Source organism: Melozone crissalis, unplaced genomic scaffold (genome assembly GCF_028551555.1).
Source record: "Melozone crissalis strain CALT ecotype California unplaced genomic scaffold, PUWL_Pcris_2 ptg000473l_1, whole genome shotgun sequence".
NCBI lineage: Eukaryota > Metazoa > Chordata > Aves > Passeriformes > Passerellidae > Melozone > Melozone crissalis.
In genome coordinates this window covers 39,133-52,595 of record NW_026536189.1, presented here as the reverse complement: position 1 = coordinate 52,595, position 13,463 = coordinate 39,133, and the positions used below count along the sequence as shown (strand labels likewise).

The 13,463-nt window shown below is 57.1% G+C and overlaps 1 protein-coding gene across 1 annotated transcript in view; it reads right to left on the bottom strand.

Annotated features, from left to right (window-relative positions):
• LOC128950164 (venom factor-like) overlaps positions 1-13,463 on the bottom strand; it is a 61,413-nt gene that overhangs the window by 11,177 nt on the left and 36,773 nt on the right. Inside the window, exons 23-33 of the mRNA XM_054295041.1 lie at positions 13,230-13,316; positions 12,942-13,145; positions 10,564-10,639; positions 10,025-10,184; positions 8,291-8,386; positions 8,051-8,201; positions 5,525-5,688; positions 4,136-4,294; positions 1,602-1,752; positions 1,435-1,486; positions 539-626 (exon numbers count right to left, since the gene is read on the bottom strand). Of these exons, the coding sequence (XP_054151016.1) occupies positions 539-626; positions 1,435-1,486; positions 1,602-1,752; positions 4,136-4,294; positions 5,525-5,688; positions 8,051-8,201; positions 8,291-8,386; positions 10,025-10,184; positions 10,564-10,639; positions 12,942-13,145; positions 13,230-13,316 (1,388 nt within the window). The remainder of the gene's footprint in view (positions 1-538; positions 627-1,434; positions 1,487-1,601; positions 1,753-4,135; positions 4,295-5,524; positions 5,689-8,050; positions 8,202-8,290; positions 8,387-10,024; positions 10,185-10,563; positions 10,640-12,941; positions 13,146-13,229; positions 13,317-13,463) is intronic.

Below are 13,463 nucleotides of genomic sequence, written 5' to 3'. Positions count from 1 at the left end.
CAGTGGGGACAGTGTGACACTGGGCATGGAGGACACATGGGGACAACAAGGACGTGGGGACACAAGGACGCACGTGTGGCAACGAGGGGACATGGTGGCACATGATGGCACAAAGACTTGGGGTCCCATGTCTTTGTCCCCATGTCCCCCTGCTGTCCCCATGGTGTCCCCATGTCCCCACAGTGTCCCCATGTCCCCACACTGACCCTCCTGAGGTCCTGCACATCCGGTGTGAATCCCGTGAGCATGGACACGTCCAGGATGGACATGGTGGCATCCACAGTGTCCCCATGTCGCCCTGTTGTCCCCGCAATGTCCCCATGTCCCCCTGTGTCCCCTCAGTGTCCCCACGTCCCCACACTGACCCACCTGAGGTCCTGCACATCCGGTGTGAAGCCCGTCGGCATGGACACGTCCAGGATGGACATGGTGGCATCCATGGTGTCCCCTTGGCGTCCCCATGTCCCCCTCAGTGTCCCCATGTCCCTGATGGTGTCCCCATGTCCCCTCAGTGTCCCCTCAGTGTCCCCACACTGACCCTCCTGAGGTCCTGCACGTCCGGTGTGAAGCCCGTCAGCATGGACACATCCAGGATGGACATGGTGGCATCCACGGTGTCCAGGTACCTGTGGGGACACAGCTGAGGCCACCCCGCCTGTCCCCACCCCCGTGGTGTCCCCAGCGTCCCATCCCCAATGTCCCCAGTGTCCCCAGTGTCCCCAGTGTCCCCAGTGTTCTTCCATCCCATTCCTCACCCTGTCCCCAATGTCCCCACTGTCCCCAATGTCCCTGTCCCCAACATCCCTTCCCTGTCCCCAATGTCCCCAATGTCCCCAACCCTGTCCCCAATGTCCCCATCCTCTCCCTGATGTCCCTGTCACCAACACCTCCTCTCTATCTCTGTTGTCCCCAGTGTCCCCAAGGTCCCCAGTGTCCCCAATGTCCCCAATGTCCCTCCATCCCATTCCCCACCCTGTCCCCAATGTCCCCATCTTTTCTCTGCTGTCCCTGTCCCCAGTGTCCCCATTTTCCTCCATGTCCCCAATGTCCCCAACGTCCTCACCATGTCCCTGATGTCCCCAATGTCCCCATTTTCCTCCCTGTCCCCAATGTCCCTCCCTCCCCTTCTCCTCCCTGTCCCCAATGTCTCCACTGTCCCCATTTTCCTCCCTGTCCCCAATGTCCCCATTGTTTCCACTGTCCCCAATGTCCCCAATTCCCCAACGTCCCCAATGTCCCCCAATGTCCCCAATGTCCCCAATGTCTCCACCCTGTCCCCAGTGTCCCCAATGTTCCCACTATCCCCAAAATCCTCACTGTCCCCAATGTCCCCTCTGTCCTCAATGTCCCAAATCCCCCCAATGTCCCCAATGTCCCCAGTGTCCCCCATGTCCCCACTGCCCCCACTGTCCCCAATGTCCCCACTGTCCCCACCTGGTGCAGATGTTGATCTTGACCGTCCTGATGATGTCCTGCTCTTCCCTGCCTGGGTGGGGACAATGAGGTGACATCAAAGGTGACACGAGGCACTCACATAGGGGACACGGGGAGGGGCTGGCGGTGACACCGTCAGCACAGGGAGGGGACACTTGGGGACCCACCGTGGTCGACGTCCTGCACGTCCACGCTCAGCTGGAACTTGTCACACTTGTCCTCCCTCTCGGGGACCTTGGCGTGGTACACGGTGACCACTGTCATTGTCCCCTTGCCCACGCCCTCGGCCTTGACCGTGAACTCCTCGTTGTGCTTGGTCTGAGGGGACATCGGGGACATTGGGGACATTGGGGACATTGGGGATATTGGGGACACTGGGACATTGGGAACATTAGAGACATTGGGGATATTGGGAAGGGACAGGGACATTGGAGACATTGGGGACACTGCGGACATCGGGGACATTAATGGGGACATTAATGGGGACATTGGGGACATTAAGGACATTGGGGACATCGGGGACATTGGGGACATTGGGGATATTGGGGACACTGAGGACATTGGGGACACTGGGACATTGGGGACATTGGGAGCGGACAGGGGACATCGGGGACATTGGGGACATTGGGGACATTGGGGACATCGGGGACATTTGGGACATCGGGGACATCGGGGACCTTGGGGACATCGGGAGGGGACATTGGGGACATTGGGGACATTGGGGACATTGGGGACAATGGTACACGGTCACCACTGTCATTGTCCCCTTGCCCACGCCCTCGGCCTTGACCATGAACTCCTCGTTGTGCTTGGTCTGAGGGGACATCGGGGACATTGGGGACACTGAGGACATTGAGACATTGGGGACATTGGGGACATTGGGGACATTGGGGACATTGGGGACAATGGTACACGGTCACCACTGTCATTGTCCCCTTGCCCACGCCCTCGGCCTTGACGGTGAACTCCTCGTTGTGCTTGGTCTGAGGGGACATTGGGGACATTGGGGACATCGGGGATATTGGGGACATTAGAGACATTGGGGACATTGGGGACACTGGGACATCAGGGACATTAATGGGGACATTTGGGACATTAAGGACATTGGGGACACTGGGGACATCGGGGACATCGGGAACACTGGGGACATTGGGAGGGGACAGGGGATGGTGGGGACATTGAGAGGGGACATTTGGGACACTGGGACATTGGGGACATTGGGGACATTGGGGACATTGGAGACATTGGGGACACTGGGTACATTGGGGACATTGGGAGGGGACAGGGGATGGTGGGGACATTGAGGACATTGGGGACATTGAGAGGGGACATTTGGGACACTGGGACACTGGGGACATTGGGGACATTGGGGACATTGGGAACATTGGGGACACTGGGGACATCGGGAGGGGACACTGGGAGAGGACAGGGGACATTGGGAGGGGACAGGGGATGGTGGGGACACCAGGATGGGACAGGGGACATCCCCAGGAGGGACAGGGGACATTGGGAGAGGACAGGTGACATTGGTGACATTGGGAGGGAACGGGGGACATCAGGAGGGGACAGGAGACATCAGGAGAGGACATTGGGAGGGGACAGGGACATTGGCAGGAGACATTGGGAGGGGACAGGGGACGTTGGGGACATTGGGCGGGGACAGGGACAGGGCCCCCAGAAGTGATAGGGATGTTGGTGACATCGGGAGGGGACATTGGGAAGGGACATTGGGAGGGGACAGGGGACGTTGGGACAGGACAGGGGACGTCCCCAGGAGGGACAGGGGACATCGGTGACATTGGCAGGGGACAGGGGACATTGAGGACTTTGGGAGGGGACTTTGGGAGGGGACAGGGGACATTGGGACAGCACAGGGGACATTGGGAGGGGACAGGTGCCAGTGCCAGGGGACAGGGACAGGTGCCAAGGACAGGGACAGGTGACAGGGACAGAGACAAGGACAGCGGCCAAGAACAGACGCCAAGGACAGGTGACAAGGACAGGTGACAATGCCAGGGACAAGGACAGGTGACATTGCCAGGGACAGGTGCTAGGGACAGGGACAGGTGCCAAGGACAGGTGACACGTGCCGATGCCAGGTGCCAGGTGGCAGGTACAGGTGTCAGGGACAGGGACAGGTGCCAAGGACAGGTGACAGTGACAATGCCAGGTGCCAGTGCCAGGTGCCAGGTGGCAGGTACAGGTGCCAGGTACAGGGACAGGTGCCAAGGACAGGTGCCAAGGACAGGTGCCAAGGACAGGTGACAGGTGCCAGGTGGCAGGTACAGGTGCCAGGTACAGGGACAGGTGCCAAGGACAGGTGCCAAGGACAGGTGACAAGTGCCAATGCCAGGTGCCAGGTGGCAGGTACAGGGACAGGTGCCAAGGACAGGTGCCAAGGACAGGTGACAGGTGCCAGGTACAGGGACAGGTGCCAAGGACAGGTGCCAAGGACAGGTGACAGGTGCCAATGCCAGGTGCCAGGTGGCAGGTACAGGGACAGGTGCCAAGGACAGGTGACAGGTGCCAATGCCAGGTGCCAGGTGGCAGGTACAGGGACAGGTGCCAAGGACAGGGACGGGTGCCAATGCCAGGTGCCAGGTGGCAGGTACAGGGACAGGTGCCAATGCCAGGTGCCAAGGACAGGGACGGGTGCCAATGCCAGGTGCCAGTGCCAGGTGCCAGGGGGCGGCGCCGTTACCTCAGCGGAGCGCGCCACCAGCGCGTTGCGGTTCTCGATGCGATATTTGACGGGGCTGGCGCGGCGCGGCAGCAGCACCGACACGTCCAGCTCCAGCTGCGCCTGCGCCTGCGCCGCCACCTGGTACCGCGCCAGCGCTTGGAACACCAGGATGGTGGCCTGAGGGGACACCGGTGTCACCAGGGCTTGGGGACACCACCTGGTACCGCGCCAGCGCTTGGAACACCAGGATGGTGGCCTGAGGGGACACCGGTGTCACCAGGGCTTGGGGACACCACCTGGTACCGCGCCAGCGCTTGGAACACCAGGATGGTGGCCTGAGGGGACACCGGTGTCACCAGGGCTTGGGGACACCACCTGGTACCGCGCCAGCGCTTGGAACACCAGGATGGTGGCCTGAGGGGACACCAGTGTCACCAGGGCTTGGGGACACCACCCGTGTGTCCACCTGGTACCAGGCCAGAGCTTGAAACACCAGGATGGTGGCCTGAGGGGACATCGGTGTCACCACAGCTTGGGGACACCACCTGGTGCCGGGCTGGAGCTTGGAACACCAGGATGGTGGCCTGAGGGGACATCGGTGTCACCAGGGCTTGGGGACACCACCCGTGTGTCCACCTGGTGCCGCACCAGCGCTTGGAACACCAGGATGGTGGCCTGAGGGGACACTGGTGTCACCAGGGCTTGGGGACACAGGATGGAGAACCCACCAGATCTTCTGAGTAACCTTGTGGTGACATTGGTGCCACCAAGACTTGGTGACACTGGTGGAGGACCCACAAGTTCTCCTGGGTGGCCTGAGAGGACACTGGGGTCACCAGGACTTGGGGACAGTGGTGGAGAACCCACAAGATCTTCTGAGTAACCTTGAGGTGACATTGGTCCCACCAGAGCTTGGTGACACCACCTGGACCACCCCAACCTCTTCTGAGTCACCTTGAGGTGACACCAGTGCCACCAGAGCTTGGTGACACCACCTGGACCACCCCAACCTCTTCTGAGTCACCTTGAGGTGACACCAGTGCCACCAAGCCTTGGTGACACCACCTGGACCACCCCAACCTCTTCTGAGTAACCTCGAGGTGCCATTGGTGCCACCAGCCCTTGGTGACACTGGGTGGAGAGGCCACAAGTTCTCCTCGGTGGCCTGAGGGGACATTGGGGTCACCATGGCTTGGGGACAGTGGTGGAGAACCCACAAGATCTTCTGAGTAACCTCGAGGTGACATTGGTCCCACCAGACCTTGGTGACACCACCTGGACCACCCCAACCTCATCTGCCTGACCTTCACCTCCTGCGCCACCCACGCTGTCCCCAAAACCACAACGCCCACCCCTGTCCCCACCGGCGCCACCAGGGATGTCCCCAAGGGTGGCCAAGTGTCCCACCTGGGTGGATCCGTAACCTCCTCCGTAGTAGTTCTGCTGGGCCAACCACCGCGCCACCGGCCCGGCCACCTCGGACTTCTTCATCTCCACCAGGGCCAGCAGCGCGTAGGACGTGCCCTCGATGTTGAAGGTGCGGGCGTTGCGCTCCTCCCAGCTGGCCCCACCTGCGGGGACGTCCCTTGGGTCACCGGGGACCTCCACGGCCACCTCGGCCCCGCCACAGGTGACAGCCCCGGGTGAGGTGGTATCTCAGGAGGGTTCTAAATCGCTGCTGGAGAAGGTGAGGAGAACCCAAAACCACCTTCCCTGAGCCCAAATTCCAGCCCTGGGTGAGGATCAGTTCTGGAGAACCTCAGGAGAACCCAAAACCTGATTCTGAGAGCCTCAAGAGGACCCAAAACCACCTCCCCTTATCCCAGTTTCATCCCTTTTAACCCCACGGTGAGGTGCCACCTTTGAGAAGTTCAGGAGGACCCAAAACCACCTTCCCTGACCCCAGATTCCAACCCTGGGTGAGGATTCAGTTCTGGAGAACCTCAGGAGAACATCAAGAGAACCCAAAACCACCTCTCTTCACCCCAATTTCATCCCTTTTAACCCCAAGGTGAGGTGTCACCTTGGAGAACCTCAGGAGAACCCAAAACCACCTCCTCTTACCCCAAATTAAAACCCTGAATGAGGATTCATTTCTGGAGAACCTCAGGAGGACCCAAAACCATCTCTCCTGACCCCAGTTTCATCTCTTTTAACCGCAAGGTGAGGTAGGAGAAGCCCAGGAGAACCCAAAACCTGATTTGGAGAACCTCAGGAGAACCTCAGGAGGACCCAAAGCCACCTTCCCTGACCCCAGTTTCATCCATTTAACTCCAAGGTGAGGTTGGAGAACCTCAGGAGAACCCAAAAGTTGATTTGGAAAACCTCAGGAGAACCCAAAACCTGATTTGCATGACCTCAGGAGAACCCAAAATCTGATTTGGAGAAGCTCAGGAGGACCCAAAATCTGATTTGGAGAACCTCAGGAGAACCCAAAATCTGGATTTGGAGAACCTCAAGAGAACCCAAAACCACCTCCCCTCATCCCAGTTTCATCCCTTTTAACCCCAAGGTGAGGTGTCACCTTCAAGAGCCTCATGAGGAACCCAAAACCAACTCTCCTGTTCCCAAATACCTACCCTGGGTGACAATTCAGTTCTGGAGAACCTCAGGAGAACCCAAAACCACCTTCCCTGACCTCAAATCTCAACCCTGGGTGAGGATTCCGTTTTGGAGAACCTCAGGAGAACCTCAAGAGAACCCAAAACCACCTCCCTTCACCCCAATTTCATCCCTTTTAACCCCAAGGTGAGGTGTCACCTTGGAGAACCTCAGGAGAATCCAAAACCTCCATTTCTTACCCCAAATCTCAACCCTGGGTGAGGATTCCATTTTAGAGAACCTCAGGAGAACCTCAAGAGAACCCAAAACCACCTCCTCTGACCCCAATTTCATCCATTTTAACCCCACGGTGAGATGCCACCTTTGAGAAGTTCAGGAGGACCCAAAACCACCTTCCCTGACCTCAAATTCCAACCCTGGGTGAGGATTCCGTTCTGGAGAACCTCAAGAGGACCCAAAACCACCTCCCCTCACACCATTTCCAACCCTTTCCACATCAAAGATAGATGTCACCTTTGGAGAACTTCATGAGGACCCAAACCCACCTCCTTTCACCCCAATTTTGACCAATTCCCACCCCAGTTTTGGTGTCACCTTTGGAAAACCTTTGGAGAACCTTTGGAGAACCCAAATCTCTGTTCCTGTACCCCAAATTGACCCCTGCTGAGATGTCACCTTTGGAGAACCTCATGAGAACCCAAACCCACCTCCTTTCACCCCAATTTTGACCAATTTCCACCCCAGCTTTGGCGTCACCTTTGGAGAACCTTTGGAGAACCCAAACCCACCTCCTTTCACCCCAATTTGACCAGTTTCCACCCCAGTTTTGGTGGCACCTGTGGAGAACCTTTGGAGAACCCAAATCCACCTCCTTTCACCCCAATTTTGACCAATTTCCACCACAGGTTTGGTGTCACCTGTGGAGAACCTTTGGAGAACCCAAACTCACCTCCTTTCACCCCAATTTGACCCCACTTGAGACGTCACCTTTGGAGAACCTTTGGAGAACCCAAACCCACCTCCTTTCACCCCAATTTTGACCAATTTCCACCACAGGTTTGGTGTCACCTGTGGAGAACCTTTGGAGAACCCAAACCCATCTCCTTTCACCTCACTTTGACCCCTGCTTGATGTCACCTTTGGAGAACCTCCTGAGAACCCAAACCCACCTCCTTTCACCCCAATTTGACTCCTCTTGAGATATCACCTTTGGAGAACCTTTGGAGAACCTTTGGAGAACCTTTGGAGAACCCAAACCCACCTCCTTTCGGCCCAACTTTGACCCCTGTTGAGGTCTCACCTTTGGAGAACCTTTGGAGAACCCAAACCCACCTCCTTTCGCCCCAACTTTGACCCCTGTTGAGGTCCCACCTTTGGAGAACTTGGTGAGGACCCTCTCGCTCTTGAGCTTCCCGGCCAGGGCCAGCGCGTAGGACGCCAGGGCCACCGTGTAGGGCCGGGCCAGGCCCTCGTAGCGCCGCGCCAGGAACCCGGCGGCCTTGTTGATGCTCTCCTCCAAGCTCTGAGGAACCAAGGACGGAGAATTTGGTATCTCAGGTGGCTTCCGTGGCGGTCAGGAACCTCAGGAACGTCCCCTGTGGGGTCACTCACGTTGACGTGGTCCTTGCAGACGTCCCGTGCCTCCTGGAGGGCGATGAGGACGAAGGCGGTGAGGGACACCTCGGGCTCGGCGCCGGCGTAGCCGCCCTGGGGGACGGAAAATGAGGGGAAAAACCTCGGGATCGGGGTTCTCCAGGAGATCGGTGGTCCACCTGGAGGTCATTGCAAAGATCTGTCCTTGGCTGGTCTGAGGGACAGCCAAGGGACGGCCAAGGGACACCCAAAGGTATCTGACCTTCACCTGAGCTTCAGGTGAGGAACATCCAAGGAGCATCCAAAGGTTATCTGACCTTCACCTGAGCTTCAGGTGAGGAACATCCAAGGGACATCCAAAGGACACCCAAGGGAGACCCAAAGAACATCTGACCTTCAGGTGAGGAACACCCAAGGGACATTCAAATATTATCTGACCTTCACCTGACCTTCATCTGACCTTCAGGTGAGGAACACCCAAGGAACATCCAAAGAACACCCAAGGGACATCCAAAGAACACCCAAGGGAGACCCAAAGAACACTCAAGGGACACCCAAAGAACACCCAAGGGACACTCAAACGTCAACCAAGGGACATCCAAAGAACATCTGACCTTCACCTGACCTTCACATGAGGAACACCCAAGGGACACTCAAGGGACATCCAAAGAATATCTGACCTTCACGTGAGGAACACCCAAGGAACATCCAAAGAACATCCAAGGGACAATCAAGGGAGACCCAAAGGACACCCAAGGAATGTTTGAACTTCACCTGACCTTCACGCAAGGAACATCCAAGGGACACCCAAAAACCATCTAAGGAATACTTGACCTTCACCCAAGGAACACCCAAAAGCCACCCAAGGTTCACCTGACCTTCACCCAAGGAACACCCAAAACCCACCCAAACTTCAACCAAGGAACACTCAACTAATTCCTGAGGTTCACCTGACCTTCACCCAAGGAACATCCAAGGAACACCTAAGGAACATCTGACCTTCACCCAAGGAACACTGAAGGAACACCTGACCTTCAACCAAGGAACGCTCAAAGAATTCCTGAGGTTCACCTGACCTTCCCCCAAGGAACACCTGACCTTGACCCAAGGAACGTCCAAGGAACACCCAAAACCCACCCAAACTTCAACCAAAGAATGCCCAAGGACATTTCTGAGGTTCAGCTGACCTTCACCCAAGGAACGTCCAAGGAACATCTGACCTTCACCCAAGGAACACCCAAAACCCACCCGAACTTCAACCATGGAACACTTAAAGAATTCCTGAGGTTCACCTGACCTTCACCCCAGGAACGTCCAAGGAACACCCAAAAACCATCTAAGGAACACCTGACCTTCACCCAAGGAACACCCAAACCCACCTGAACTTCAACCAAGGAACACTCAACGAATTCCTGAAGTTCACCTGACCTTCACCCAAGGAACATCCAAGGAACACCCAAAAAGCACCCAAGGAACACCTGACCTTCACCCAAGGAACACCCAAGGAACGCCCAAGGAACACCCAAAAACCATCTAAGGAACACCTGACCTTCACCCAAGGAACACCCAAAACCCACCTGAACTTCAACCAAGGAACACTCCAAGAATTCCTGATGTTCACCTGACCTTCACCCAAGGAACACCCAAAGTTCACCAGACCTTCACCCAAACCCCACACAAAACCTCCCACCCTCCACCCCAGGTCCCTCAAGCTTCTGCCACCACCAGTGACAGTTCGAGGTGTCCTCCTACCACCATCTCCTTATGGATGACGGGCGCGTCCTCCTGGAAGACCCCGTCCGGCTTCTGCTTGTTGAGGATCAGCCACTTGATGGGGCCGCAGATCTCGCCGTGCTCGATGTCCGTCAGCTTCCTGGCCATGGCGAACACCTTCACCACGTAGGCGGTCAACCTGGAGATGGGGACACCTGAGTGGCCGTGTCACCTGGGCTGCGTGGTGGTGGTGGTGGTGGTGGTGGTGGTGGTGGTGATGGTGGTGGTGGTGGTGGTGGTGATGGTGGTGGTGATGGTGGTGGTGGTGGTGGTGGTGGTGGTGGTGATGGTGGTGCTGGTGCTGGTGCTGGTGGTGGTGGTGATGGTGGTGGTGATGGTGGTGGTGATGGTGGTGGTGGTGGTGGTGGTGGTGGTGGTGCTGGTGGTGCTGGTGGTAGTGCTGGTGGTGCTGGTGCTGGTGGTGCTGGTGGTGGTGCTGGTGGTGGTGGTGGTAGTGCTGGTGGTGGTGCTGGTGCTGGTGCTGGTGCTGGTGGTGCTGGTGGTGGGAGGTTCCTCACCAGGTGCTGGAGGGGCGGTTGGTGAAGGCGGCGTAGGAGCTGTCGGGCTTGCGGAAGGCCAACTGCTGGGTGTAACCTGCGAGGAGATGGCCCTTGGTCAATGTGAGTGGTGGCCTGGGTGGGCTTCAGGCCACCAATGGCCTCCAGCTGTTGGTCAACACAAGGGTGGCCTCAGGCCACCAATGTCCTCCAACCACTGATGAATGCAAGGGGTGGCCTGGGTGGGCTTCGGGCCACCAATGTTCTCCAACCATTGGTCAATGTGAGGAGTGGCCTCAGGCCACCAATGTTCTCCAACCGTTGGTCAATGTGAGGGGTGGCTGGAGGACATTGATGACCCGAGGCCACCCCCCATGTTGACCAACAGTTGGAGGACATTGGTGACCTGAGGCCACCCCTCACACTGACCAGTGGTTGGAGAGCATTGGTGGCCTGAAGCCACCTGAAGCTGGAGAACACTGGTGGCCTGGGTGGGCTTCAGGCCACCAATGCTCTCCAACCACTGTGAGGGGTGGCCTCAGGCCATCAATGTCCTCCAACCCTTGGTCAACACGAGGGATGGCCTCAGGCCACCGATGTCCTCCAACTGTTGGCCAACATGAGGGGTGGCCAGTGGTGCCGCAGGCCACCAATGTCCTCCAGCCATTGGTCAATGCAAGGGGTGGCCAGTGGTGGCTTCAGGTCACCAATGTTCTCCAACCATTGATCAAAACACAGAGCACCCACCCAAACTGAGGAACCCTCAGGCCACCAATGTCCTCCAACTGTTGGCCAACATGAGGGGTGGCCAGTGGTGGCTTCAGGCCATCAATGTTCTCCATCCTTTGGTCAACATGAAGGGTGGCCTCAGGCCACCAATGTTCTCCAACTGTTGGCCAACATGAGGGGTGGCCTTAGGCCACCAATGGCCTCCAAATGTTGGTCAATGCCAGGGGTGGCCTCAGGCCACCAATGTCCTCCAACCATTGACCAACACACAGAGCACCCACCAAGCTGAGGAACCCTCAGGCCACCAATGTCCTCCAACTGTTGGCCAACATGAGGGGTGGCCAGTGGTGGCTTCAGGCCATCAATGTACTCCAACTGTTGGCCAACATGAGGGGTGGCCAGTGGTGGCTTCAGGCCACCAATGTTCTCCAACTGTTGGTCAACATGAGGGGTGGCTTCAGGCCACCAATGTTCTCCAACCATTGGTCAATGTGAGGGGTGGCCAGTGGTGGCTTCAGACCACCAATGTCCTCCAGCTGTTGGTCACCATGAGGGATGGCCTCAGGCCACCAATGTTCTCCAACCATTGGTCAATGCAATGACAAATTTGAGGACATTCCCACCATTTTAAGGATGTTCCCACCATCTTCGTGCCCTTCCCACCATTTTGAGGACGTTCCCACCACTTTCGTTGCCATCCCCACCATTTTGAGGACATTCCCACCATTTTGGTGCCATTCCCACCATTTTGAGGACTTTCCCACCATTTTGAGGACTTTCCCACCATTTTGGTGCCATTCCCACCATTTTGAGGACATTCCCACCATTTTGGTGCCATTCCCACCATTTTGAGGACTTTCCCACCATTTTGAGGACGTTCCCACCACTTTCGTTGCCATCCCCACCATTTTGAGGACTTTCCCACCATTTTGGTGCCACTCCCACCATTTTGAGGACATTCCCACCATTTTGATCCCATTTCCCCCATTTTGAGGATTTTCCCACCACTTTCGGTGCCATTCCCACCATTTTGAGGACATTCCCACCATTTTGAGGATGCTCCTACCACTTTGAGGACATTCCCACCATTTTGAGGCCATTCCCACCATTTTGTTGCCGTTCCCACCATTTTGTTGACGTTCTCACCATTTTGAGGACATTCCCACCACTTTCATTGTCCTTCCCACCATTTTGAGGACTTTCCCACCATTTTGTTGCCTTTCACACCATTTTGAGGACATTCCCACCAATTTTGGTGCCATTCCCACATTTTGAGGACATTCCCACCATTTTGAGGACATTCCCGCCACTTTCATTGCCGTTCCCACCATTTTGAGGACGTTCCCACCATTTTCGTTGACGTTCCCACCACTTTGGTGCCATTCCCACCATTTTGAGGACATTCCCGCCATTTTGGTGCCGTTCCCACCATTTTGAGGACATCTCGCCCCTTTTGAGGATGCTCCCACCACCTTCGTTGCCAGTCCCACATTTAGAGGACGTTCCCACCATTTTGAGGACATTCCCACCACTTTCGGTACCGTTCCTCCATTTTGAGGACATCCCCGCCACTTTCGTTGCCGTTCCCACCATTTTGGTGCCATCCCCACCATTTTGGTGCCATCCCCACCATTCTGAGGACATCCCCACCATCCTGGACGCGTTCCCACCTTTCTTGATCAGCTCGATGGCGCCGGCGCGGCGGTCGATGCCGAAGTTCTCCCACTGCATGGTGCTGTCCAGGTAGTGGACGGCGATGACCGTGGGCGTCATGGCGATCATGTTCTGCTCGCCGCAGCCCGACGGCGTCACGATCAGGTGCTTCAGCTTGGCCCCGTCGATGGCCTTCTCCACCATGATGGACACGGGGTTGCCTGGGCCACGAGAGGACGCGTCGCGCTCGAGATGTCCCACCCCACCGCCAGGTTGTCCCCGTGTGTCTTCTCCGTGGTGCTCACCCTGGATGCTGACTTTGGTCTCCGACTCGGTGTTGGGGACGATGTCCGAGAGGTCCGCGGCCTTCACCCGCTCCTCCTGCACCCCGTCTGTGGGGTGGGGTGGACGTGGTGACCCTAAATCCTCTCCTGAGGTGACCCAGCCCCACCCCACATCAAGGTGTCCCTTGTCCCTTGAGATGTGGTGGGATGTCCCTTGTCCTCCAAGTTGTCCCAAACCTGAGCTTGGAGGAACCT